At 46.4% G+C, this 27428-nt stretch overlaps 1 protein-coding gene across 1 annotated transcript in view; it reads right to left on the bottom strand.

Annotated features, from left to right (window-relative positions):
* The window catches only part of PRG4 (proteoglycan 4), a 486064-nt gene that overhangs the window by 355532 nt on the left and 103104 nt on the right, over positions 1–27428 (bottom strand). The window contains exon 9 of the mRNA XM_086956081.1: positions 12038–12127. Within this exon, the coding sequence (XP_086812207.1) occupies positions 12038–12127 (90 nt within the window). The remainder of the gene's footprint in view (positions 1–12037; positions 12128–27428) is intronic.

Genomic DNA, 27428 nt, shown 5'->3' with positions numbered 1-27428 from the left:
AGGTCATCCATGCAGGCACCACACACTTCTTCTCCACTGCCGCAGATGCGTGCAAATGGGCGGACCAACACTGCACACAGGACCCCGCAATGTGTGCACCACGAGGGTGCACTCAAAGAGCACCACGCAACAGGAAACGCGCCCCTCAACCAACGCAAATGCAGGGGCGACAGGGCTGGAGAGAGTCCACAGGACGCCACATGGTCGACTCCCCGGACCTGGAGCAAATCATACAGGAACGTCGCAAGGCCCTCCAGGCGGTAACTGATTTGGGGGCTCCCCCAACCGAGGAGGACATTGAGGGGATCCCCCACCTTTTCTCTTCAGGAGAGGAAATAGACAGCAATGAGGCCCATTCCACAGCCGACTCTATCACCTTACCCCCGGTCACTCCACAAACTGCTGACACCCTGCACTGAGGGAAATGGAAAAGGAAGACCAGAAGTATCCTGCCCGGATGGGCATATGGGAGCAGACGCGCCCAAACAAAAGTTGCCTGCATCTGGCATCGAAACGCGCATGACGCACTACAATCTCAAACGACGAACATTGATTCTTCCAACGCCCCAGCGGGACCCAGCCTCGCAGGCACGAGCTACCACCCCTATGCATTGACTGTTCGCACTCTGGTTCCATGAGAGTTAGTTTGGACGTATCCGGGCCCGCCGATACGCCCCAGGTATTGGGACAGTTTCCCCACCCGGTTTCATGTTCTATTCACCCGGTTTCATTCAACCCTACACCCCGTGGGGGACACGAGCATCAGGGCAACCAGCACATCTGGGTGGGTGAGGGTGTCGGCCTTCTGTGAAAACCATAGGGCTAGGTCGCTACTGGCACCCCTGACTTTAACACTCATTGACACGCTATAGGGCACAGGTAGTGATTATCAGACTCCCCAATGCAGTGCGCAGACGTTAGTATTCTAACCCTAAACACACGGGGTCTCCGTACGCCGCGCAAGAGATATGCAACATACGCCTACATCAAACGCCAACAAACACAAATTGCACTCCTGCAAGAGACCAGAAATCGACTGACTACGGACCCGACGGCGGGGAACTATATGTGCCACGTCATACTCAGCATTCGCACGAGGTGCGTTGATTTGGGTCCGCCCGGGCACCCCATTTCTGGAAACACGCAGAGTAGTGGACAGAGAGGGTAGGTATGCCCTGTTGGAGGAGATACTGGATGGACAACCCATTCTGCTAGGCAGCATATATGCACCGAATGTTGAACAAGACAGGGTCTGGGACTCCCTTACAGACATTCTGGCCCAATTTGCATCTCTCCCATGGATTTTGGGGGGTGACTACAACTGCGCGCTTGACACTTGATACATCACACTCGCCGCCACCACACTCTCCTGGCCTTAAACAGACGGAGCACTTCCACCGTTGGGTCAGTCATTGGGCGTTAGAAGATGCGTGGAGAGCGCACCACCCTCAGGCAAGACTCTATTCGTTTCATTCCATTCCCCACAACTTACGGATCCGCTTAGATACGTTTTTATGCACCCCGTCACTGATTCCTAAAGTCCAACACACGGATTACCTAGGCTGCGTAATATCAGACCACGATGCACACATATTGCGCGTACAATGGAGGCCCCCTCACCCCCCTGTGCCCACATGGGGCCTCCCACGGGACTGTCTGACAGACCAGGTATTCCGACACGACCATGCACAAATTATACAAGACTATTTTACTCACAATGTGGGACCCGCCACTTCCAGACTGGTGGAATGGGATGCTTTTAGAATAGTGGCTCGGGGAGCATGCATCAAACAAATAGTGAGGGTACGCCGCACACTGGAACAAACACTCATTGATACTGAACGCAAGCTAGCAGCACGCACGAAACAAGAAGATGCCAATGCCGCAACGTTAGCCCAGGTAGCAGAGGCCAAAAAACAATACTCTACCGCTCTGGCAGACTTGCGCAAATATACCTTTAGAGCCTACGTCGCTCGGATGCACAAGGAACGGGACAAAACGGGCACCCTCCTAGCGTGGCTAGCGAAACAGGATACGGACACCAAACCCATCACTGAGGGCATAAATCCCTCTGGTGACCTAGTCCGCTCCCAAATAGACATTTTAAATGCTTTCCAGCACCACTACACCACGATTTATTGCACTCCGATACATCTTCGACAGGAGGCGATAAGCCACTTTCTAGACCCGCTGCCGATCCCACAGATCACGGAAGCAGACAAGATCACACTAGATGCCATAATATCAGTGGTAGACGTCACCTGCGCGATCCGCGCGTTGGCCCGGAACAAGGCACCGGGACTGGACTTTCTACCCCTCGAATACTACAGTACCTTCTCTACCCTATTGGTCCCTCGTCTGACAGAAATGTTCGGGGATGCACTTGAGAGGAGAGAGCTTTTGAACTCTCTTCACAAATCAGTCATAGTCGCGTTTCTTAAACCACACCGGGACCCACAACAATTGTCTTCCTACCGCCCCATAACACTCCTCTCCGCTGACTGTAAAATCTTGGGAAAAATTCTGGCAGATCGATACGAACAAATTTTACGCCCCTTGGTCCATCCAGACCAATGCGGGTTCGTCCCCGGCAGGAACACGTCCCAAAACATAAGGCGGATATTCCATGTCCAAGATCAGGTGAGAGACCTGTACCCCCGTGCGGCCTGCATAATCCTCGACCTCGAAAAGGCCTTCGACACTCTAACTTGGCCCTACCTCTTTGCTGTCTTACAACAGGCAGCAATAGGTCCGACTCTTCTGCAGTACACGCGGCTTCTATACACCAACCTTACATCTCGTGTCCGACTCGGCCGATACATCTCATCTCCACTCCGGGTTGAGAGGGGTACCAGGCAGGGCTGCCCCCTCTCACCCCTGATCTTTGCCCTGGCGGTGGAGCCTCTGGCGATACGTTTGCGTTGGGAAGGGACCACATGGGGCATACCCATAGCTGATACTGTCCACTGCGTCTCCCTGTAGGCGGACGACCTCCTCCTGTACATCCGAGATATTACTACGGACCTAACGCCCATATGGACAGCCTTGACGGAATTTGCGGAGGCATCCAGACTCCAAGTAAACTGGGATAAATCCACAATTTACCCATTACACCAGTCCCTTGAGCCACTGGAGATTCGAGTGGGTGCGCAGAGCCTACCTTGGAGCACGGGCGCCCCCCGATATCTCGGTGTCCGCCTGTACCACTCCCCCACTGACATCTATGAGGGCAATCACTGTAAAGTGTTTGCCGGCATCAGATTGTCGGTGGGCTTCTGGAGGAGCCTCCCATTGGCCCCAATCGGTCAAGTAGCTATAGCCAAGATGATCATTGTTCCCCGACTATTATACTACTTCACAAATTTACCAGTTATTCCACCCAGAACTTTCTTTCGTGAAGTAGATGTGCTCCTCCGAGCACTCATATGGGGGGCTAGCTGACACCAGATAGCTCTCGCCAAACTGCAGTTACCCACCACGCAAGGGGGTCTGGGCGCCCCAGCCTTTGAGTCATATTTCCTAGCGGGGCAGCTCCAATGGCTGTCGTACTGGACGGCGGGTAGACATACCGGGGAAACATACACAGCGCAGGGCCCGGTCCCTACTCCCAAGCTTCGCTGTTTGTTGCTTCCGGGTACCAAGCCTCGACGGACGTATCCATTGCAGGTGGCGGTGGCTCGCCGGTGTATGCAAAGAATCCACCGCATAGCGGCGGAGACCCCATGTTACTCCCCTCGGCTGCCGCTGGTCGGCTGGCTCAAGCGGGAAACATATTTCACACTCGCCACGCTCCATGCATGGACAGAATGTGAGATAACTGAGGCAGAAGGATTATTCACGGATGGGCAACTTCCCCCCTACGAACAGCTTATGGAGGAATATGACCTCCCCCGGGACAGTTTTTAACGCACCGACAGCTCATAGACAACTTTTGCCCACACTGTGATCTTACAGCTGACGAGCCGGCAACACACCCGGTCGTCCACACCATTCTATACATGGGTATCGGCCGACACAGGCCACTACATAATCTGCGAGCCACCTGGGAGGACGAATTTAAGCGACAGTTACACGACAGGGAATGGGTGAGAGCGTTGGAACTCCTCAAGAAAGTGCCCAGAAACGCGTTTTTTAAAAAAAACATACAGTTCTATATCTTGCATAGGGCGTATTAGACACCAGCGTGCCTCCAGCGGTTCTACCCAGATACGCAGTTCCTCTGCCCCAGGTGTCACTCGCTAAATGCACAATTTCAACACATGTTCTGGAGCTACCCCACCTTGCGACAGTACTGGTCCACCATTCTTGACACAGTCCAAACACTCACAGGACTCATTGAGCTACACACATGGGAATCAGTGGCTCTCGGAATATTCCGAAGGCCGAAAACAGACAAAGTGCAGGCCCGCTTCGCAGCTCTGTCCTTGCTCCTGGCCAAAAGGAACATCGCCATGCACTTGCGAGCAGCATCGGGCCCCCATTGGAGGCATGGGTGGGAGCGGTGCCGAAATGGGCGAAAGCAGAAGAGGAAACTATTGAGGGATAAGAAGCAAAGGGACAGCGAAAAAACCCCATATCATTGGAGTGGGCCATGTTATCCTACCAGTTTAAACAAACACACACGCGCACGACTCGCAACGCCTCTCAAGGTGATCCTACAGTCCCGACGGCGCAGACCTCACAATAGAGTATATATACTGCAACCCCCCGAGTCCCTAGCCTTCAGGTGTCCTGTGGATACGCCGCTGCGCGCTACTCTCCCTACTGTGCCTAGTGACGCTCTCTATCGGATAGCCCCTATGAACAATACATGACCCCACTGACAGATTGTAGCTGGCACGACCCACAAATCCTCCACGATCCTCATTCCCTGACCTTCCTCCCGCCCCCCTCCCGCAACGCATCCCCATTTTATCTCTCCCAGTTCCCCCTCCGACTCGCATTACAGCAAGGAAAAGTGGACTAACACTCCTGGTGTTCCTGCCATATGCAAGCGGCATGTCCGCTGGTTGAATACCCGTACCACTGTTGCCAAATTGTGCGTATCATAATGTAATGTGAGCATATTTGAAAAATGTTAATAAAAATATATATTTTTAAAAAATCACTGTATTTCATGTACACTGTTCAACAATATATTCTATTATTTTTTCCAAACTGTGTTAATTTGTATTTAAAGTACAATTGTATGCAACCATTTGTTCTCAGTAAACAACTTGCAAGTGAGGGTAACTATCCGATGTAGACAACATAATTTGCTCAGGTAGGTACTGTGTAGGTACGCTATGTTTCTGCAGGCACTGTGTCAGAGTGTGCATAATGGATGTTACAGGTACACAAAGCCTACATTGTTGCAGCCGGTGGGCTCTCTGGGTATAGTTCTTTCCAAATGCCCCCGCCATTCCTCCTCACCAGTGGGAGGAAGCCGCCTACCTTGTACCTTGTATTGAGCACATACAAAAACCGATGGGCATAGTAATATTCCAAACTACTGTCTCCAGAGAACTGTGGTGTATAGCTATGGGTAAGTATGTGCAGAAGAGGTACCAAGGGCATTTTACAAGTGGGGTCAGGGTGTGATCAAATATCAGTCTTAGGCCCAAGGACCTCAGTGGTGAAGGGGGGAGTCGCTGAGTGATAATGGTGTGGTCGCCTCATTCTAGCAGCCGCAGCCACAGCCTTTGTCCCATTATCCTCAACCAATATCCCTCTCCATCTCATCTGATGTGTTGAGTTCTCCAATGCTGTGTTCCTCCTTATGTGTCGGGTTCTCCCCTGCCTCAATCACCTCTCCCTACAGTCCCACTATGGGTCCCCTGCGCACCCCTCTTGCGTCTTCTCTTAGCAGCGCTCTTTCCTCTGCCCTGGCCCATGTGGTCACATCTTTTACCCCCATTGCAGTGCCCACTGTAGACTTCCAGGTCATTGCTATCCTTCTTTTAGCCAAAGCGAGGGCTAGATCCGGAATCCTTTTGCCCACCTCCTGGGCCTAAGAGATGTCCCCAAGAGTCACACTTCTATAGTGCATGTCAGTGTATGGTTGAGTGCCTTGTTCAGCCTGCTCAGCACATCTCCCCAATAAGCCTGCAAGCGGGGGCAACCCCACGTCATAGGGTAAAAACAGCATCAAGATGCGCACACCAAGGTCATCCATGGATTTCGCCATCATATTTGGCCCTGATTCGGTGTGGTACCAGGTAAGTCATATGTGTGCAATTAAATTAAATGTATTTCCGTAGTGTATTTCGAAACACCTTATGGGGATAGTGTATTATTATAGTCCATGCCAGTTCAGGGAATTCCTTGCCCACCAACGTTTCCCATTTTACTTAGAGCGCACCTGGGGGCTGCGGCACCATCTTGTTTGGTACCCTCTACTGCCAGGTCACCAGGTAATGAGCCAACCTCAAGGTCCCTGTGTGCATTGGGGGTTCCTCCTCGACTCTGCTTTATACGTCCCTGAATGCCCACACTAGGGCCTCGTACATGATATTATATTATATTGTTTTTTGCAGCCCGTAGTGTGTGTTTGGGTCAGAGCTTATATTGGAGTCTAGGGGTTGTGGGCATCATCCAAGGTTCGCATTTCTCTGTCCAACTCTCTTCTTACACTCATAGACCGCCCCAGACAGTGTCCGCGAACCATCACCTTGAAGGCCTCCCACTCAACTAAACAATCAGACACTGTTAAGTTCAAAATAAATAGCAATGGCCTCCTGCAATGAGTCCTTGTAGGGGCGTCAATGAGGACCTCTGTTTTCAGCCACCACATGGGTATATACAGGTGTTCGTCCTTCGGTTTGAGGCCCCTCAATACGGGCTTTGGTTTGAGAATATGCGGCCTCTGCCTCAGTCACGAATCGATGCAGGTGGCTCGAGTAGACATATAGATCAAGGCAGGTGTGCAATTGGTACATGTGTGAGTAATAGGAGTAGTACCTCGTATCGTCATGTTGTGTCCTCCAGACATCTTCAAGTCCCCAAGCCTGCAGACAGTCCCGGAAGCCCGCAGCCATCTTATGGGCCGCTGCCCAAAGCGATGGCGGGGCATAGCAATCAAGAGACATGTCTAGCATGCAGTGAATGTCCACATCTGAGATCAAAGCGTCATCCTTGAGGTGACTCAGAGGCATGGAGAGTAAGTGCTAAAACTTGACTTTGTCCTGGTTAGGTGCGTATAGACTCCCCAGTGTAACCTGCCTACCATATAACCTGCTCATTATCAATACATGGCATCCCTCCTTATCTATTTTGGTGTTTGTCTTCTCAAAGGGGACCCCCCTCCTCCCCCACAGGAGAGCCCCTCTGGAGTAAGCCGAGTATGCTGTTACGAACACTTGCACTCTTCAACTGAGCTTCAAGTACCCAACCTCCACCCCTAGAAGATGAGTTTCCTGGAGCATAGGGATGTACATTCCCCTACACCTGAGATATCTGTGTATGCTGTGTTTCTTAGCCACAGACCCCATTTCTCGTAAGTTTCATGTCAGGAGTATGGGACCATGGCGTGTCCTAGCCATATGGTGGATATTCCAGAGTTTGTCCTAGCGGTCCCTCAGGGTCGCACCCTCTGCATACCTGCAGCTCACATTTCAGCAAATATGACAGTCCCAGAGACAGAAAACAAAGAGGCCATCCCCAGACACCCCTCCCTAAGGTAAGTCCAGCTACGGCTGTCCACCGAAACCGTAAGAACAAAAACTGTAGTACAATCAGGGCTCCACTCAGCCTTTTAAATTGGCCCAGTGATGTGGGACAGGCGAGCACATGAGGATTGGTTCTGCACCGGCCCAAATGTTGATCGCCAGTTGTTAGGTACATTCGTTATGGAGTGCAGATCGAAGTACCTAATCCAAGCAAGGAGGAAGCTGCCGGCAAGTCCAGGTGACCAGTTCGTGCCGCCTGCTACCACGTCTCTCTAACACTGAAGGCACGACTGCACCAGTCCTTAAGGTAAACAAACTGTTCCAGCTTGTCTGCCAATCCATCATATGGACAGGGGTGGGCAAAGAGTAGGGCACTTTTAAGTGAGTAGGCAGCCTAGATGCAGTCCAACAGGGTTACTTGGTTTGCAGGCCTCCCATACTCATAGGGGGCCCTCTGCAGTCTGCAGAGTGACAATCAGGAGGCTACCTTCCCGTATCGAGTTATCAGAGTCCAACAGATCTGAGCGTTGTTCCAGGGATTCACCCCTGTCAGTGTCAGTGGATTTTTGCACAATATTCTCTGTCATTCCCAGGAGTGCTGCAGGCTTGTACTTGTTCGTCTGGGATCTCGTTAGTCTCTTTTGCACCAATTTTTGGAAGACACAGCAGGTGCATTTCCTAGATCTGTGACTGGCCGATGCATCTGCAGCCCAGTCCACTGATAGGCTGCCTAGTGGTCTATAGGCCTCCAGTCAATTTCAGGTCTCCACCGGGTAGGCATAGAAGTGGGTAGCACCATCCTGAGGGATTTTAAGCCATGAAATACGAGAAGGGATCCCCTACTGTTCCCCACTTGGAGGGGGCCTCCTGCTCACGCCCGTTGTAGCCGTACATGATTGTCCTTGTAATGTAGCAGTTTGGCCACCACTGGCCTAGGTGGGCGACCCAGAGCAGACGAGCAGGTCGGTTCACAATGCGCTCATTCCAGAGCAGAGTAATGCGTCAACTGTGTCAGGGCCACCTCCGTTCTTAACCAATGCTCACATCCCTCTGCGCCTTAAGGGAGGCCCACAATACATACGTTATTACAGCATTGCATCCCTCAGCGTCCTCAGAGCGGTTCCAGTATGTGCATCCTGTCAGTCAGATCAGCGACCTGGAATTTCAGTGCCTGCTGACCAGGCTGAAGTTTCTTAATTTGTGCTTGAGCTCTCTTTACCCTGTCAGTGAGCTTATGGTGGTCCGTACGCAGTAGCTCCAACTCTGCAGATACTGTGCTGATATCACATTGGAGGATGTCCTTGGTGTCCACAATATCCCCCATAATCTTGTCTAGTTGGAGCTGTAGGGAAGGTGACAGAGAATCCAGCTCCTCCTCATGTGGGCACTTTGAGTATGTTCAATGTGGGCAGTCTGGGATCCCTGTCCTCTGGTTTCTCATTTTCCCATAGCTGTGGCACCATTGGGAAAGAAGGGAGATGTCAGGTCCCCCCACAGGCGATTAATGTCTCAGTGGGCCTTAAGCACCCTCCAATTCAGGACCTTTCCGATAGAAGTGTAGGCCTCCTTCTGCTGCATCCCCTGAGTCCACTCAGCGCACCTCCTCCAGGAGTCTCAGTGCCTCCATCCCTGTCCATGGGGTGCCCACCACCATTTTTTACCTTGGTCACAAAGGTATTCCCAGTCTGTAGTCCAATAGGGGCCACCGGGAGGAGGTGGGGGGGAGCTCAATGCATCATTCTTCACCTTGGCCTGCACTGTACTGCAATTCCCGAGGTCCGTTGCTATGCGACCCTTCTGGCCAAACCACTGGTCATATAGAACCTGAGTCAGGCCCAGTCATCCCCCTCTATGGCCACCTTTTCGCTGTTTACTGCGATACCTCTGGGGCGTTGTGTTTCAATGACGCCTTTTCAGTGCCACTGCAGGCCCTCTGTTCAACACCCCAAAGTTCCAGCAGTGGGGGCGCCAGTCCCCATGTGGTGCCCAGTTTCCCCACAGGCCGAGGCCCTCAGTCTGGACAGTGAGCTGTCCTGGTTCCTCTCCCCCTGCCACCGCTTACCTGTCCTCTTAGTAGCTAGTAATGCTCCTCGCAGTTGCCGGGTGTCGCAGGTGGTGTCAGGCCATGGGGTGTCACCCTACTATCCCCCAGCTCCCCTCAGAGTGTCTGTCATCACAGTACCAGGCCCCTGCCTTGCATTTACCGCTTGTGACCTGCCTGTCCTCGTGCCGTGTCAAGCCGGCGCCACCATTTTTCTTTCCGGCCCCTTTCCTCTCATATCACCATGGCTCTGGCAGATTCGCCGTCACTTATCGCCACTGGGGCATCTCACCCAGCGGTGTCCAGGCAGTGTGACTGATGTCACCCGGAGCCGATGGCGCCCCTGTGCAGCTGGATTGCCATGATCTTTGACAGGCCGATGCGTAGCTTTGTGCTCAAGCGTCCGCCATCTTAGCCCGCTAGCCATGCCACCCCAACAACATATTCTATTCTTGATAACATCCTACACTTTAACTACTAACAGAATCTTGTCTCTCATTATGAGTAGCCTGGTAATCTCCATTCAGATGGTAGCACAAGTTATTGGACGAATTGAGATTATGAGTTATAGAAAAACACCATATCGGTTTTTTTCACCCCCTGGGCATTTCTGCACCAACAGGAACCACATGCCGAAATTCAAGGAAATTTGCACTTTGAGACAGATTCTCCTGGTTATTCCCTAATTCACAAGGTCAACAGTTGGGTGCAAAAATTATGGCATACGCCGACGACACGCAGCTTTTGTTTACCTGGCCCAGAGGTAATTTAGATACGTCGGTGGCCCAACATTGTTTGTCCTCTGTCTTTCAATGGTTAGCACGTGCCCAGCTGAAATGCAACAAAAGTAAATCTGAGATCTTGTTGTACGGCTCTTTCCCTGAGGACTTTAATGAGCGTCTCTGGCCTGCTGACCTACCCCCTCCAAAAGCCACATCTGGCCCAGTAAAAAACCTAGGAGTCTGGTTCAGTAAGAACCTTAAGTTTGAGGATCACATTAAGAAACTCACGGGGGTTTGCTTTGCCACCCTAAAAACTCTACGTAGGTTCTTCCCTCTCCTGCCGAAAGAAGCTAAAGAGACCGTTATTCGCGCTTTGATTCTCTCTAGGTTGGATTACGCGAATGGACTGTTTGGCGGATTACCAGCATACCTGATTCACCGCCTCCAGGTCATTCAGAACGCTGCTGCCAGGCTCTTATTCAATGTTCCTAGGCGTTCCAGTGCTCGCCCCCTGCTGTGTGCTCTCCATTGGCTTCCTGTTGCCCTCAGGATTCAGTTCAAAATCCTAGTGATGGCCTACCGAGCTATTCATCAAACTGGCCCTATCTACTTGTGGAAAAGTTTCCGTTTGTATGTCCCTAATCGCCTCTTGCGATCGGCCAACCTGTGCCAAATGTCCGTTCCCAAATTCAAATACTGCAGACTTGGCGGCCAATCTATTTCGGTAAGAGCAGCAAAATCCTGGAACACCCTTCCCCTTCACCTAAAAACTGCTTCGACTCTCAATGTTTTTAAGAAAGGACTAAAAACTCACCTTTTTAATACAATAGTTTAAATTGTTTTTCTTATGTTCAGTTATTAGCCATTAGTCCTCTCCCAAACTGTTCTGCCTTCAGCGCGCCAGGATACTATTTTTTTAGTAATAGAGCGCGATATAAAAGCCTTTAATAATAATAATAATAAATAATAATAATAATAATAATAATAATAATAATAATAATAATAATTAAAATAAAACTTGAAAGGGCCCAGTAATTCCTCATTTGAGAGTTACCAATTCCCCCAGTATTTGTAATTCTGACTATGAAATTCTAGCAACAGTAATCCCTATGTACTTCCTTGAAAAGAAGGTACTGGTGTGTTCATTAACACTATGGCAATTAATGTTGAGTTCATGTAACCTACAGTTAGATCAAGAGAATGTTGGCAATGTGTGTGAGTGTAAAACTGCAGATTTTCTTTAGGAGGTAAGGGGAAGTGTACATCGTAGAGATGACCTAACATGGCTGTACGGCATACCCATCTAACATGATTTGGTAGTTTCAATACTAGCCCTATTCTCTGTCATGTCGAACTTATTTAGAAATCAAATGGAGGATCAGCAAAGATGATCTCTAGGCTAAAAGTTAGTGGCATTAGAAAAAAAGAAATTATGTTACCAACTGAGCATATCTATGCCAAGCATGTTGATCCTGTCTATAAAAAGAGATATGTGCCCAGAGAGCATGTCACCCTGTTGCTGTCTAAAAATTAATGATTATTGTTATGTTCATTACCCATGAGTCATAGTATTTTATGATGACTCCTCCACAGTCTTAATTATTGTTACTTTGCATTCATCTCAATACCTGGTAAATCCTCTGCTGAATCGATCGATTTTCCGGGTGGTTTCTTCTTTGGTGATTTCAGTAAAGGTTTTTTCAAACGCTTGCTGTCAGCTGGAGGTGATGATGGTGACAATGAAGGCAACGATAAGGAAGAAAACAATGGGTTAGTTAACTCTTCTGAAAGAAAATGCAATATGCAATGTAAAGTGTTGTTTTTCGACTAATAAACACTGTCGTAGCAATGATCCACACAGTGGCAGTATTCAGAGGGGGCAAGAGTTGGATGAGCATACTAGACACCAATCATTACATTTCTCAAAATCTACAATTTTTATAGGACTGTTCTGAGATATATCTAATAAGAATTCTAAAAAGGGTGAATTGTGACACATTCAGTCCTGTTTCAGTTTGTAGGTAGATTGTTAGGGAAGTACAATCCCACTCTTAAGAAAAGTCACCAGCAGCCATAGATGATGAGGTTCTGCTTTTGCACATTCATTTTTTTATTTTAAATAATTTTATTTGGAGTTTCTGATGCAATATAAAAAGACATATAGAATTCATTGTATCACAACAAGATATACAGAATTACGAGCAAACAGTTTGAACATACAAAGTAGATAAATACAGGTTCCGGGCAGATAAAAAGCACAAAGCTAATGGTAAAACCATAAACTGGGTCCTTTGTATAGAGAGACTGACAGTGATTATAGAAGAAGGAGGTTTCCAGCATCAAATACAGATTTAAACATAGTATAATAAACCTTAAACTCAACTTTTTGCCTCCCTCCAATTTGAAATCGGGGCCCAGATTTGTCTTCCCAAGTCCCGAGTTTTTTTACCCTTCTGTTCATAAAGACAGGTCTCTATATTATGAATGCCCAGAAATCTGGAAAGCTACATTTGGAATGAGGGAGCTGTGGTATCCTTCCACCCCGCCGAAATTAAGATTCGAAGTACAGCTACTGAGATAAAGACCAAGGCTTCCTCATCTTTCCCCAGTTTCAGGCTGACATCGGTACCCAATAACATCAGGGTAGGATATAGATCGATCTTATGACCTAGCAGCCCCTCCCAGAATCTTTCCATCTCACCCCGGATTGGGACTAACGAGTCACAGTGAAAAAACATATGTAGCAAATCTGCTTGTCCTCCATTACATCTGGGGCATCTATCATCCTCCCTAACCCTCCAGGCAAATAGCTTAGCAGGCGTATGGAAAAGGTTAAACACAGTTTTGTAGTGCTGGGCCCTCATGTTTGAAGACCAACATTTTTTTTTATTCAAACTGAGGGCAAGATCCAAATCAGCATTGGGATTTCCCAAATTCGATGCCAGAGCACATTCGGTTTTCTCCATATCATCCTCAATTCCCCTCAGGAGAAGATTATAGATTACTTTTATCTTCTTGCACCCTTTAGCTCAGGGGTCTCCAAACCGGTCCTGGAGGGTCGGATCCATTCCAGATTTTTTGAATATCCCCATTGAGATACATGTAGTAATTTTAAAAATCTGGCATGGATCCGGCCCTCCAGGACCGGTTTGGAGACCCCTGCTTTAGCTAATACATCCAACACAGGGATATCCACCGGAGGTGGGGGCTTAGGCCTTACTGCCTTCAGGGATTGTACTACTTGGCCATACAATAACCAATGGTTAGAAGGGATACCAAACATCCGCTGAAGAGCATCAAACCCCAGTATTCCATCAACCCCCATGATATCTCCCAAAGTCTTTATTCCGAGGCCCTTCCAAACCTGGAGGTTCCTGTCTGCACCCAACTGTGAAAAAAGGCTGGACTTGCATAAATGAAGGTATGAGTTTACCTTAGGGACATTAAGAAACTTTAGGGTAGACCTCCAGACCCCCCATGCTACTTCCAGAATCCTAAGACGGGCTTTCTTATAGTATCTACGATCAATTTTACACTGTAATAAACCAATTGCCTTTAATAATAAAACCATTTGTAGAGCGCCTGGTTACACTCAGAACAGTGTGTCCCCGCGCTGTCCCCTTTCTCCCCATTAACAGCTCAAAAATGGATGGGGGACTCTGAAAATCTATTTTTCTCACAACAGGATTCGCCTCAGACTGAAAGAGGATGGACATCTGCATCAATAGGCAAGTCCAGTGGTATAATCTCATGTTCGACAGGGCCAACCCACCCCTTTCCCTAGGAAGTGACATGAGGTTGGTGGAGCGCCTAACCTGGCCATACTGCCAGATGAACCGTATAAAGATGGATTCCAAATTTTTAATTATTTCCTCCTCAATTAATAGGGGTATGGCTCGAAACAAATACAATATTTTGGGGAACATTGGCATTCTTAAGACGTTTACCCTCCCAATCAATGAGAGGTGTAACACGTCTATTCTTTTCAAATCCACTTCTATAGATTTAATGAGTGGGAAATAATTTTCGACTACAATTTTATCAATTGAGGCATTGATTCTCACCCCTAGATAAATTGCAGAGTCCACAAATCTTATGTCAGTATTAACAATATTCTTAGTACAAATTATTTGTGTTTTCGACTCATTTAATAGATACCCCGATCTCCTACCGAACGCCTTTGCCATTTGAGCCAGGGCTGTCAACGCCTGCTGGGGATCAATAGATATAACCGCCAGGTCATCAGCGTATGCCAAAATTTTATTTACATAACCATTACATACCACAGGACTAATCCTTGGACATCCCAATATCTTCTGAATAAGGGGGTCGATACAGAGTGAGAAAAGGATGGGGGAGCACGGACACCCTTGACACGTGCCTCTCTTAATAACTATCTTATCCGATCTCTCGCCCATAACCACCACTCGCGCCACAGGATCTCTATACATAGCTTTGAGAGCCTACATAATATTCTCCCCGAATCCTATCCCTGCCAAGATACCCCAGAGAAAATCCCAGACCACCCGGTCAAAGGCCTTCTCTGCGTCGAGCAGGATCATGGCCATCTCCCCTCCCATGGCAGCATGGGCATCGAATAAAGCTATAGCTCTCCTAGTATGATCAGTAGTGCCGCGCCCAGGCACAAACCCATGCTGCCACGGAGAGACGAGGCCGCCAATGATCCTGCCCAACCTTTTGGCCCAGATCTTAGAATAATGTTTGGTGTCCGAGTTGATCAGTGAAATAGGGCGGTAAGACCACGGTTTCTCCCTTGGTTTCCCCTTCTTATGAAAGACTACTATATTAGTTTCCCTCCATGAATCTGGGACCACTCCTGAGCACAATACACCATTAAATAAATCCACTAATAGTGGGGTGATCTCAGATTCAATACATTTGTACACCTCCAGGGGGATCCCGTCTGGACCTGCCGCCTTACCCGAGCCTAGCTCCTGTAATGCGTCTGTAATCTCGCTCCCAGTGATATCCCTATCCAGCTCTTCTCTCGCTAAATCATCGACCCAATCAGGGGCCATTATCCCTACACTCCTCCTCCTGGTGTCCATCACGATCTTCCTTGTCATACAGGCTTTGGTAAAAATTCTTCAAGACCTGTAATATTTCCTTAGCCTCCATATATTCTTTCCCAGTTTCTTCAATACTGGAGATTATATTTCTGGCTTTTACCTGTCTTAATCGTAACGCTAAAGCTCTACCCGCCTGTTTGCCTGTTTCGTAGCGGTTGGCCCTAGATGTTTGGTATTCACCGATCGCCTTCTGCGTTACCATCTTCTGCAGCTCTGCTTTAACCGTCAGCAGCTCACTCTGACGCTCACTACTATCCCCGCCGTGGGCAAAATCACTGATATGCTGTTCCTCTGCGACCAGTAATTTTCCGGTTAATCTCTCCACCTCGCTCCTGTCCTCTCTTCTCAATCTAGCCGAACAACTTATAGATTCGCCCCTTAAAGCTGCTTTAAATGTCTCCTAGACCCCGTTACGTGATGAGCTATATCTATTAGCATCAAAAAATTCCACAACCCATTTCGTAAGATGTTGTACGAACCTATTGTCCACCAATAACCTCCTTTCAAAGGTCTAACTAGTCCTTGTCCTTCCTACGATATCCTGTTCAAAAGTCAATACCAGTGGATTATCGTCCGATAATAATTTCGGGAGTTTCATTATTCTTACCCTATTTATTTCTGAAGAAGAAATAAAAAAGTAGTCCAGATTGGTGTATTTCTGACAGGGGTTTGAGAAGTATGTGAAACCTGGATTTTGCGGTTCTTTAGCCCCCCAAACATCTTACAACCCATGTGAGCTGATAAGAGCTGTTACAGCCCGAAAAACTCTCGGTTTCCGTCCTAAGTATGTTACATTATTACCCCAGTCTGCTGAGATATTCAAATCTCCACACAATATTGCAGGACTTGATCAGCTGGCTAGCTCTACTTCTAGGAGGTCATAGATCTCTGGGTCGTCTTTATTTGACCCGTAGACTACATAAAGTGTAAAGCCCATTTCCAGCTCCGCTAATACTCATCTCCCATAACTATCGGCCTTAACCCACTTAGCCCCTCCCAGGGATGATCTTATTAGTATTGCAACTCCCCGGATCGTCGAGGATTGAGATGAAAATGCCACCAATTGAAAACCACTAAGACATAAGATTCCTTTTAGCCCAAGGAAGATGAGTCTCTTGGAGACAAAGAATGTCAATTCTATTATATTTCACTAAGTGAGCCAATCTTTGATGCTTCCTCCAATCGCTCATCCCACCTATATTTATTGTACATATTCTAATGCTCCCCATCCTGAAGGTCTACTTGGACACCAATATTGACCTGAACCTTTTACGTCCTACCCTTCAATAGATCCATGAACTGTTTAGAAAAAAAACTGAATATTCCAAAATGCACCATTTCCCCCCCTTTTCTAGTTTTCCCCCAACCTCCCAAGTCCCCCCTTCCACCCCTCTGACCCTCCCCCCCACCCACCTCTCCCCCCACCCTGAGACCCCCCCCAAACCCCACTCTGTGAAGCGCTCAGACCTAGTCTGTGCACGTGATGGTCTTGCAGTATTAGCAGTGAGGACTGATGCTAGAAACAAAAAAAAATCCTAAAGATCCAACAAAGCCCTATACCACGATCCACACAATACAGAATTCACAGCAAGATAATATCCCCACCAGTTTCTACCCCACATCAGACCTTTAAAATCCTGGAGGATACTTGCACCCTATAAATGCACATTAGGACCTATTTGTCTATTTGCCCAGAGAGTCAAGGTACTCCTTCGCTTTAATTTCTGAAGAAAAAAATGATGTCCCCCCCCTCGTTAATTATTTTTAGCTGAGCTGGATTTATCAAGAAGGCTTGGATCTTTTTATTCTGAAAAGGCTTAATCATTTTCCTCAATCGCCATCTTTGCTCAAAACTCCGTTGCTGCTTCTCCTGGCATCCGGTCTAGCCTTTTCTGCGATAGACTGTCTCAGGATGAAATTGCCCAAAAATATCAGAACTGCTCTGGGTTTGTCCCCTTCCTTAGTGTTTCGCCGTATTTTAAATGGGGTGCGATGCACCCTTTGCAGTTCAGTGGACCAATTCCAACTGGAAAGCTGGGGGAAGGCTTGCTCAAAGAGCTTGATGATATATGCCCTTATATCGGATCCCTCGACCCCTTCCGGGATTCCCTAGACTCTCAGGTTGTTCCGAAGGAGCCTATTTTCCATCTCTTCCAGTTTCCATTGAAGATCCACCACCTGAGAACAATGAGCATTGACCTTACTGGTGGCTACGGCCACCTCGGCCTCTGTTGATACCACTCTCTCTTCCAGATTTGAAACCCTATCCCCGGTATTGGAGCAAGCCTTAGATAGCTTCCTAACCAGGCCCTGCATTTTCCTCATTGCAGCCTGGGATTTGCGATTGTCCTGGTGTGTTTCTTCCCTATGCGCAATTATCTCTTGATGGATTGTCTCCAGAAGAGAGATATGAGTAAATTCCACACTAGGGCTCCCCTGTAGAGGCATGTCGGAACAGTGGTCCCAACTCAGTTCACAATGGGGATAGCCTTGACCCTGACCCTGTCCCTTTGCTACTGCCAAAGGCCTCAACGCCGTAACAGGGTGATCTAGCTCGGGGTCACTCTCAGAATCCAGAAAGGAACTCCGTTCATCCTCCTCCTCTGACCAGCCAACCCCGTGAGAGACCGAAAAGAAGCACTCGCTCGGATCTTTCTCTTTTTCGTTACAGGACCCTCCCGCAGCCAGACCTGACTCTACAGTCACGATGTCCGTATTAGCCATGGCCCCCAACTCTGACAATCCTACTGGATTAGCCGTAATACTGCCCTGCGCGGCCATATCAGGATTACCTGCCATTGCTTCTACGGGTGCCAAGACATTTTCAACCTGAGGTTTAGACCCTACTAGCGTATTGTCCTCAGCCCAGGGTGGGGCCGGGGAGTCCTTGGCCGGCAAGCTGTCCTTAGCCGGGGGTAGCACCAGGGGTAGAGCCAGGGGTAAAGTCGGGCCAGAGGCTTCCTGGGGGTTAAGGGGGGGGGAACCCCCCCATGCTTCCCTCACCATGCAGCTCGTCTCGTACCTCCACCGTGACGGGTGTGCTCCCCTCTGCCTCCTTAACCTCCTTCTCCTTCTCCTTACCGGCTTTTGCAAACAGGTCCACAATTGAGGCGGCAGCCTGTCGAGTCCTTGCAGCAACCTGCTGCTTCTTTTTCAGTTGCTCCACCAGCCCTTGGTCTCCCCTCGGGTCCTCCTTTCCCTCCGCCTCTGCTCCTTCCCACAGGGATTTCTTCTTAAGCGATGCCGCTTTTGACCCTGCATTCACTTTAGGGGCCATTGCTTCTTTCGCTCCCTTACTGCTTTGATACGGCAGACACCAAACACCACGGCGTCCTTTGGGCTCAGACCTGAGCTCCGCTCTACTCCACCGCAACAGAACCTGGCTCCGCCCTCCTGAGCACCTGAGGAATTTTCGGCCAGTCGAAAGAGCAGCCACTACAAGCACCAGCGCCCAGACAAGTTGTTTCTTAGAGCTGCGGCAGGTAAGGGCGGTCAGCATCCCGCACCAAAAATAGCCTCCTCCTTGTAATCGGTCTCGGCTTCGGGATATTCCTTGCTGCTGCTACACCTCCATTGGGCTCATTTCGACGTCCCCAGCACTGCATTGGCCACAACTACGCAGCCGCCATCTTGCTTCACCCTGCTGCCGGGAGTCAGCACATTCAATTGCAATTGTTTATTTTAAGTATTATTTCTTTAATATTCATCACCACAGATAAGGATCAGCACAAATTCATGCCTGGCAATTTCTCCTCTAGATTTATCTAATCTCTAGGTTTTCTTTTCTTTGGAGAATTGCGTGAAACTTTTTGGGGAGTTTTTACACCCAAAGAAGGTGATGAGGAAGGCAGTAATGGCCCCTCTAAATCCTCTAAATGAAAATAGCGTAGCCTTATTTATTACCCCCATCAACCAATATTAGGGTTCATATAGTGATTGTAAAGTGAGCCCATCTATTCATAGTGTTATGAGCTACCACAAAATTCTCTACTCCACAAAGTGAGAGTGTAGCGATTGAGCACAAACATATAAAAAGATAGTAATGATGAATACTGATGCTTATATATGATTACTTTTCATTCAAAAAGATCATTATCAGTTCCGAAAAGATCCCACCTGAAATCATAATCTTCTAGAATACCTTCAGGATATCTTTCTTCTAATGCCTGATACTTACGTTTCAGTGCTCTATATATATATATATCTTTGTATGTATTGTATGTATACTGTATCATATCATATAATATATCGTATCATATCACACGATATATTACATAAAGTTGCATTGTATCATGTCATGTCTTGATTTATTTCTTCATCCATGGTATCAGGTTCTTCTTTGGTTCACAACACTCCCAATCTACGATCAACAGTGCCATTTAATCTTTATAAGAAAACTGTCTTGTCTGTGTGGTCACTCCATATTTTTGACCTTTTGCTGGACTCTATATGTTTGCTCTCTTTAGAACTCTGTGCACTTTAATCCTGCCAATTAGTGATAAAGTGTCTGTGCTCAACCTTTAACAGTAAGCGTGATCAAATTGGCATATTCCTAATTGTTATATTTAACTTACCTTTAAATCCCTCATAAATGGTACAAGCTGTACCCAAGGCCTGAAAGATGAATGCCACTAGTGGACTTCAGCACCTATTGTGTCTTCCACCATAGTTGCAGTGCAAACATTGCTTAAGGCCTACCCGTGCAGCCTGACTGTAACAGTGAAGAAGCTGTTCTTCAAATTGGCAAAGTCAACACTTTTGACAAGTCAAAAGCTCACATTCAAATATTAATAAATCGCCTCTACACCTGACTTGTAGTCCACAAGTCAGGGCACATGAGATTTAAAAACAGGACATGTAGAAATGTAATGTTAACATACCCTTAAGTTACTAGCACCTAAAAGCTATTTTTCATTATGGCAGGCTGAACTGTCATATGTAGAAAAAAGGAATACAGATTAAAATCCTAATCCTGTATTCCGGGAATGGGATAAACTAGCGAATAATTGAACAACTATTTTTAATAGCTATTAAAAATCCAATTCAATGGTGAAGTCAGGTTTTTAATAAATATTAGGAAATGTAACTTATAAAAAGTTAGCTATGGTATTTTTCAAGATGACCAACATGCAGATCATCATCAGCATCATCTGTATTTTTTTAGGGGAAATTCAACTTCGGGAGGAAATATTATTCTTTGCAATAGAATGGCTGTGAGCATTATTAGTTCTATGAAAGGTTTATCACATGTTCCCTGCGCATAACCAATTTTGTTTGCAAAACAAAGTCGAACTTGGTGACTCTTTCTATGATAGTATCTGTTTTTCTCTTATTTGGTGATTTATTAAGAGGAATTCATGTCTTCTTGCTTTCTGTGTCAGCTAATGAGACTGAAAGGGGTGATGAATTGCTTAAATATTCTTCAGGAAAAATAAAATAATATTTTGACCAGTTACAAATGGTGTCTACTAGATCCAATTGCAGCATGTAGCCATTTGGACATCATACAAGTACAGAAATTAAAAACGACAAAGACCGCTTGTGGTGTTCTGTATCTAGGTAATGATGTAAAACTCTAAAATATGTGGATGGATACTAGTTTGCAATGGAGTGACATGAAGATCTGTGGCAGTTGCTTGGGGATCTTGTTGTGGCTGGGGTCTCTGAAGAAGGCATCTTAATGAAAGAAGATTAAACACCAACAACTACGAAGTCTCACTCGATTTAACTTGTGCGTTTCACCAGTAAAATTGCACCAAATTTCTCAAGACTTGACCGCTTTTGTTACACCCTTTGGCAATTTCACATTTTTGAGCATGCCGTTTGGACTAATTTCAGCCGCTTCTGTTTTTCAGAGAGTGATGGAGAAGATTCTTAAGGGGATTAAATGTGTCAAGGTGTACCAAGATGATGTCTTGGTATAATTGTGGCTCTGGTTGAACAAAATAGTAGATTAAGAAACATTTTGTCTAGATTGCAGAATGCTAGTTTAAAACTGAAGTCCGAAAAATGCAAAATTTATGTCAAGAAAATGTAATATTTAGGTCACATTGTAACATGATCTGGCTCCAGGACCAAAACAACTTTAGTAGAACCCATTAGCAATCTAAAAACACCTCAAAACAAAGAGGAGCAAGTAAAATTCCTTGGTATGGCTGCATTTTATAACACATTTCTCTGAAAATTTGCAGAAGAAACATGATGTATGAGGTGCTTGTTAAAAAAAGGAAAATAGTTTATCTGGTGCCAAAAGTGTGATTAGGAATGTAATTGTGTGCAGTTGTGTTTAGAGGAAGCTCCAAGCTTGAGTAGTTTTGATCCAAGAGATACATCTTATATAATGCTTGATGCAAGCTCAAAAGGATTGGGAGCTGAGCTTATGAAAGGCGGTAAAAAAACACAGTGGTGCAAGTTGATGACTGGCTGAAAGTGAAATCTAGAAGTTCAGCCAACCTTTAAAAGTCATTAAATTGTTTAATAATACTGTACAAATGAGTAATCATAGAATTTGGAACTTGAACAGAGTAGTCAAATATTATCCTGCGGGAAAAGATTCTCAATGTTTTCTCGAGACATGAGCTGATAAGTGAATTTGTGGGTAGACCACAATTTGTCAGGAAAGTTCTTCTTCGGCTAGAAGACGTAATGGGAAATGATTCTCAATGTTCTCTCGAGACAAGCTGATAAGGATAATGTGGGTAGACCACAACATGTCAGGAAATTCCCCTTTTCTAGCTAAAAGACTGTGCTTAAAGTGTATCCCTGTTGGTCTTCATTGACATTCATTGACATATTGTATTATGTATTTTTTTAATGATTTGTTTGAATGTAAGTGTTTCTGTTTGGTAATGAAATGTTGGGTAAAGGGAGGTGGTGTGGTGTTCTGTATCTAGGTAATGATGTAATACTCTAGAATAAATGGATCGTTGCTAGCTTGGAATGGTGTAACATGAAGATTCTGTGGCATTTCCTTGGGGATATTATTGTGGCTGGGGTCTCGAAAGAAGACATCTTAATAAAAGAATATTAAACAATAAAAACTATGAAGTCTTGTGGATCTTTGTGTGGGAGAACCTAATACAGCTCTATCTGTTCATAACTATATACTGCCTGAACACACTAGATACCATTAAATACCAAAAAGGAGTTCTAAGATACAGCTGAAATCAATTAGAAATTTCTTTCCATCACACTTCATTTGACATGAATATCACTTTACTAACTGACCTCATTAGATACAATTTGCAACTGTTAATCAATAATCTAATCCATGGATAAAAGTGAAATTGATTCCCTTTTTGTGCTCATGTCATCACAAATTTTGTATCCCTCCAAGTCCCCACTGTAATGTTTTAGAGACCATGATTGTATGTGGAGTTTCTATTGATTGGTAGGAAAAGGATTTTTTTCTAAGCAAGAGGCTCTGTTGTAAACTGTTTCAAAATGTCCCTTTAACTAAAATCATTTTGTTTGAATGTACCTTTTTCTATTTCCCTTGACCTCACCCTTAAGATTAACACTAATATTTTAACCCTAACTTTAACCTTACCTTTAACTCTAAACCATTCTGTGATCCTAATGTTACCCATAAACATTTCCAATCTCTCACCCCAACCCCTGGCAGGCAGGGAACTCAAGCAATGATCATCATGCAGATGAGACAACTCTCTGCAGGTTAGAGTGATTGTTTGAGATGTTTTACTAAAATAAACTCCTTCTCTTTAAGTTTCTATAAGAAAAGCAAACAGGTTTTCCAAGCAGGCCCAGACAACATGCTGTTTGCTCAGCAAACTGCTTTGCTCTCAAACCACCACCTCACTGTAGTCCTTACATTGCATATAAAGTTAATTCTAAACCTAACCCTAACCTTGGCCCTTACCCAACTGATATGCATAACTTTTCCCTACCCTTACCGTCATCCATACCCTTTCTTTGCTTTAACTTCACCTCATCCTAACCCTAAAAATGAACCTAACCCCTAACCCACACAAACTCCTAACCTAGTCTGAACATTAACTCTTACCCTTCTAACAAGAAAATTAGTGAAAAATGGTAGCAGAGAGAGGTTAAAGTTATCAGGGGTCTGAAATGGAGTAACAACGTTCAGCTGTGTGATAGAAAGCCTTATTCTAAGGTCATAAAGTTAAAGCATACATTTTTCATGCCTTGTTTCCTACATACATTGTTCTTACTGTGGCCCTACATAAATTGTAATTGCCTTGTCCTATGTTAACTCTCTGCTTGGACTCAGGTAGGGCTTCAACGTTTTTTACTATTGACTAGACCTCTCTGCCTTCATTGACGGTGTCCTCATCTGAGAGACAGCAGAGGAGAATAACAACAGCTGTGATTGTTGGGTGGCATGGAATGCATGGCACAAAGTCTCACCCTTGGGCTTCTGAAGATGAGAGAAGAAGGTTGCTGACCCACATGAGAAAGAGTGAGATGGCAATATAGGTCAATAGGTTTCCTATATGATGATTTTTCTGACCCATTGGCTAATATTCAAATTGATTTAATGTCTTGTTCATCTGCTATGAAACTTTGAATTTCTTTGTTCTTTTTAGACTCAGTGGCCAGTCTTGGTAATTTTTGAGTTTCTTTGAAACTGTGTAATTGTATATTATGAAATGTATGAATTGAGACTGTTTACGTCAATTATGTGTTTCTGTTTGTTTGACAGTCATTATTTTTTTTAAGAGGTTTATTTCGCAACAGCTGATCCATTCAAGCAGCATTTGTCTATGCTCCGATCTGCACTGTGAAGTTTCTTACTGTCCACCTCAAAGAACCTCCATCCATGTGCACCAATCTACCAAAGAGCTAAAATATCCATCTACAATACGCACAAGTGCTTTGTTCTTGGGATATTGGCTAGCAGATTATTAATGAGGAGGTATTTTTTATGTTGGTACTGCTGCTCCTATTGACACAATTTCATTTTATACCTGCTTAAAGCTCCACTAATGCCTTTGCACCAGTACACATTATCACATGACTGTTCAGGTAAGCATAGCCTTGTTTTCAAGTTACCATAGTCAATCGATGACTGCGGATTTTGTGAAGTTGGTTTTTCTACTGCTTCTACTGTATTGTTTTCTCGATAGTGTCTATTTTGAGTTTCAATTTAATTATCTGTTCTTTTCTCTTCTTATTGCACAAAGTATATACAAAGTGTATAGACGTTAGCATTATGTTCTTGAACAGATCAGACGACGCTGATCCAATGACATTCAAGTCAAATATTTTTGATACTTGCTAATTATTTTTACATTACAGCATTAAACATGAGTTAGGGCCTGATTACAAGTTTGACGGACGGGTTACTCCATCATAAACGTGATGGATATCCCGCCCGCTGTATTATGAGTTCCCTTATATCCAATGGAACATAATGGAACTCAGAATATGGTGGACTAAATATCCGCCATGTTTGTGATGGAGTAACCCATCAGCAAAACTGGTAATCAGGTCCATAGAGGTCTTTGAGCTTTTCCAACCCTACTGACTCAAAATGTAGCTGTAACAGTTCCCTGTCCCCAGTAATGTCATCAGTGATGTCACTGGCCATGTCATGAGTGATGTAATATGTGAGGTCATATGCAGTGCATTGTGGGGGTGCAAGTTATAGTTAGCTCAAGTAACTACAACTGCTAAATTTCACTGGTTTTGTGCGAGTGAAATCTTAGCCTAACTATAACATCCCTGCTACCTTTGTTTTTTTAAGTGAATTTCAAAGGTTTTTTTAAATTCTATTTCCTAACTATAACATCCCTGTAACATTTGTTTTTTTAAGTGAATTTCCATGTTTTTTAACTAGCAGTTACATTTGCAGAGTGACGGAGAAAGGGGGCGAGGCCTCTGACCAGCTATCAGGCAATCTGCTATATGGGACTTACTAGAGGTAACAGGAGGGGTTCTTGGCCCCCAGGTTCACCCAGCAGACAGGAGAACTTCATCCCCCAACCAGAAGTGCACCAATAGGTGTGTTTGCAGAGTGGTGGAGAAAGGGGGCGTTGGTTCTGAAGGCCTCTCAGCAATCCCACTGTGTGGGAATTACTAGAGGTAACAGGAGGGCTCAGCAATCCCACTGTGTGGGACTTACTAGAGGTAACAGAAGGGGTAGTTGGCCCCCAAGGACCCTCAGCAGCCAAGGCAACTTCACCCCCAACCAGTTGTGCACCAGGATGCTTGTTTGCAGAGTGGTGGTCAAAGGGGACCTGGCCTCCAGCGACTTGCTGGTCCCAATTTCTTCTTTTTAGTTTACAAGGGGAGGGGCACTGCATGGCCCCCTTCCATGTGCTGATTTTGCCCTTGTGGCCCCCTGGGGCAATTTCAGCCCGGGGGACTGCCTCTATTATGGGTGCCCTAGTTCCACCCAGTGCACCTACTTACATCTGTTGGGGACCATGGGGAAAGCCTTGCAGTCTCTGCCCGGCTCCCCGCCTCCTGCAGAAGCCGGCATTGCTTTTGGAGAGAGGGAGCTGCTGAACATGCTGCTCCCTCTCCATGAAAGCAATTCTGCTCTGCTTCCAACAAGCAAGAGCATTCTTATGTTCTCGCTTGCTAGAAGTGGAGCGCTTGCAATGGCTTGGTGGGAGTGGTAAAACTCCTGGCCAGCCATAGCAAACAGCTATGTTCCGGAGGCAGGCACCCCTGGGACATAGCAGGGGCTGGCCCTGGGTCGTGGCTGTCCCCAGGGCCATCTATGGCTCTAGGAGCACCTCTCCTTTCTTGAATTTTGCCCTGGAGAGCTGGTGGTCCCCGGGTCTGCGGGGGGGGGGGTCTGCTCAGCCCCCGCAATCAATTGTATACAACCCCTGGGAGGTGGCGGCCCTGGCGCTGTGGGGGGTCCATGTACCCTCCACACACAGTTGAAATTAAAGCCCCAGGGATGTGGCGGCCCCCAGGGCAGTGGGGGCCAGTCTGCACACCCCCGCCCTTGGCCTGACGGACGCAGCCGCCCTTGAACTGTCTAACTCTTTGGCAAGCGCCGTGGATATTCTTACGCCGCTCAAACAACATTATTCTGCCAATAAACGGCCTTCGGCCCCCTGGTTTTCAGACTCCCTTAGACTGCTTAGACAGGGGTGTAGGAAACAGGAAAGACAGTGGAGAGAACATTTGGACCCTAAAGAGAAAGATAAACATAAATGTTTACTCAAGGGATATAAAACCTGGCGGAAAAGAAAGCTTACTTCGCTAAGTTGACTACCTCACTTAGCTCCCCCAGGGAATTGTTTAAAATTGTCGACTTCCTGTCTCTCCCCCAGTCACCCGATCCTAAAGTGGCTACCCAAGAACTGTGTGATCAGATCTCCACTTTTTTCCACACAAAGATTAAGGACATCCACACAGCTCTAGAAACCCTCAATCTTGACCTTGAGAGCTCCCTCTTGCCTGTGCCATTCCCCTTGGAAAGAAAGGTCCATGATTCTTGCAGTAATTTTTCCAAGTTCCCACTCTTGAGCAACTTAGTATGCTTCTGGACAAGCTTAATTTTGGATCCCCCTTGGATCCCTGTTCACTCAGAATCTTCAAAGAGTGTAGGGAGGTAACGCTGCCCCCTCTCCTGGAGGTTATGAACTTGGCAATTTCCGAGGGTATCTATCCTTCATCTTGGAAAATGCCCATAGTCAAGCCCCTTTTAAAGAAGGCTACCCTAGATCCTGGGATTTTGAAGAACTTCTGCCCCATCTCCCTTCTCCCGGCCCCCGCTAAGATGCTTGAGGCGCATCTCAACCATCATTTGAGTGCCTTCCTGGATAGCTCCAGTTTTCTGGATCCCTCCCAACATGGCTTCCGGAAGGCCCACAGCACTGAGTCGGCTCTCACAGTGGTTGTCAATAACATACGCACTAAGGTCGACGGTGGCCAGACTACTCTGCTGGTACTGCTCGACGTTACTGCTGCATTTGACACCCTGTCT

Source organism: Lissotriton vulgaris, chromosome 1_1 (genome assembly GCF_964263255.1).
Source record: "Lissotriton vulgaris chromosome 1_1, aLisVul1.2, whole genome shotgun sequence".
Taxonomy (NCBI): Eukaryota; Metazoa; Chordata; class Amphibia; order Caudata; family Salamandridae; genus Lissotriton; species Lissotriton vulgaris.
Note: the sequence above shows the minus strand (reverse complement) of the source record. Positions and strands in the feature narration are given on the sequence as shown.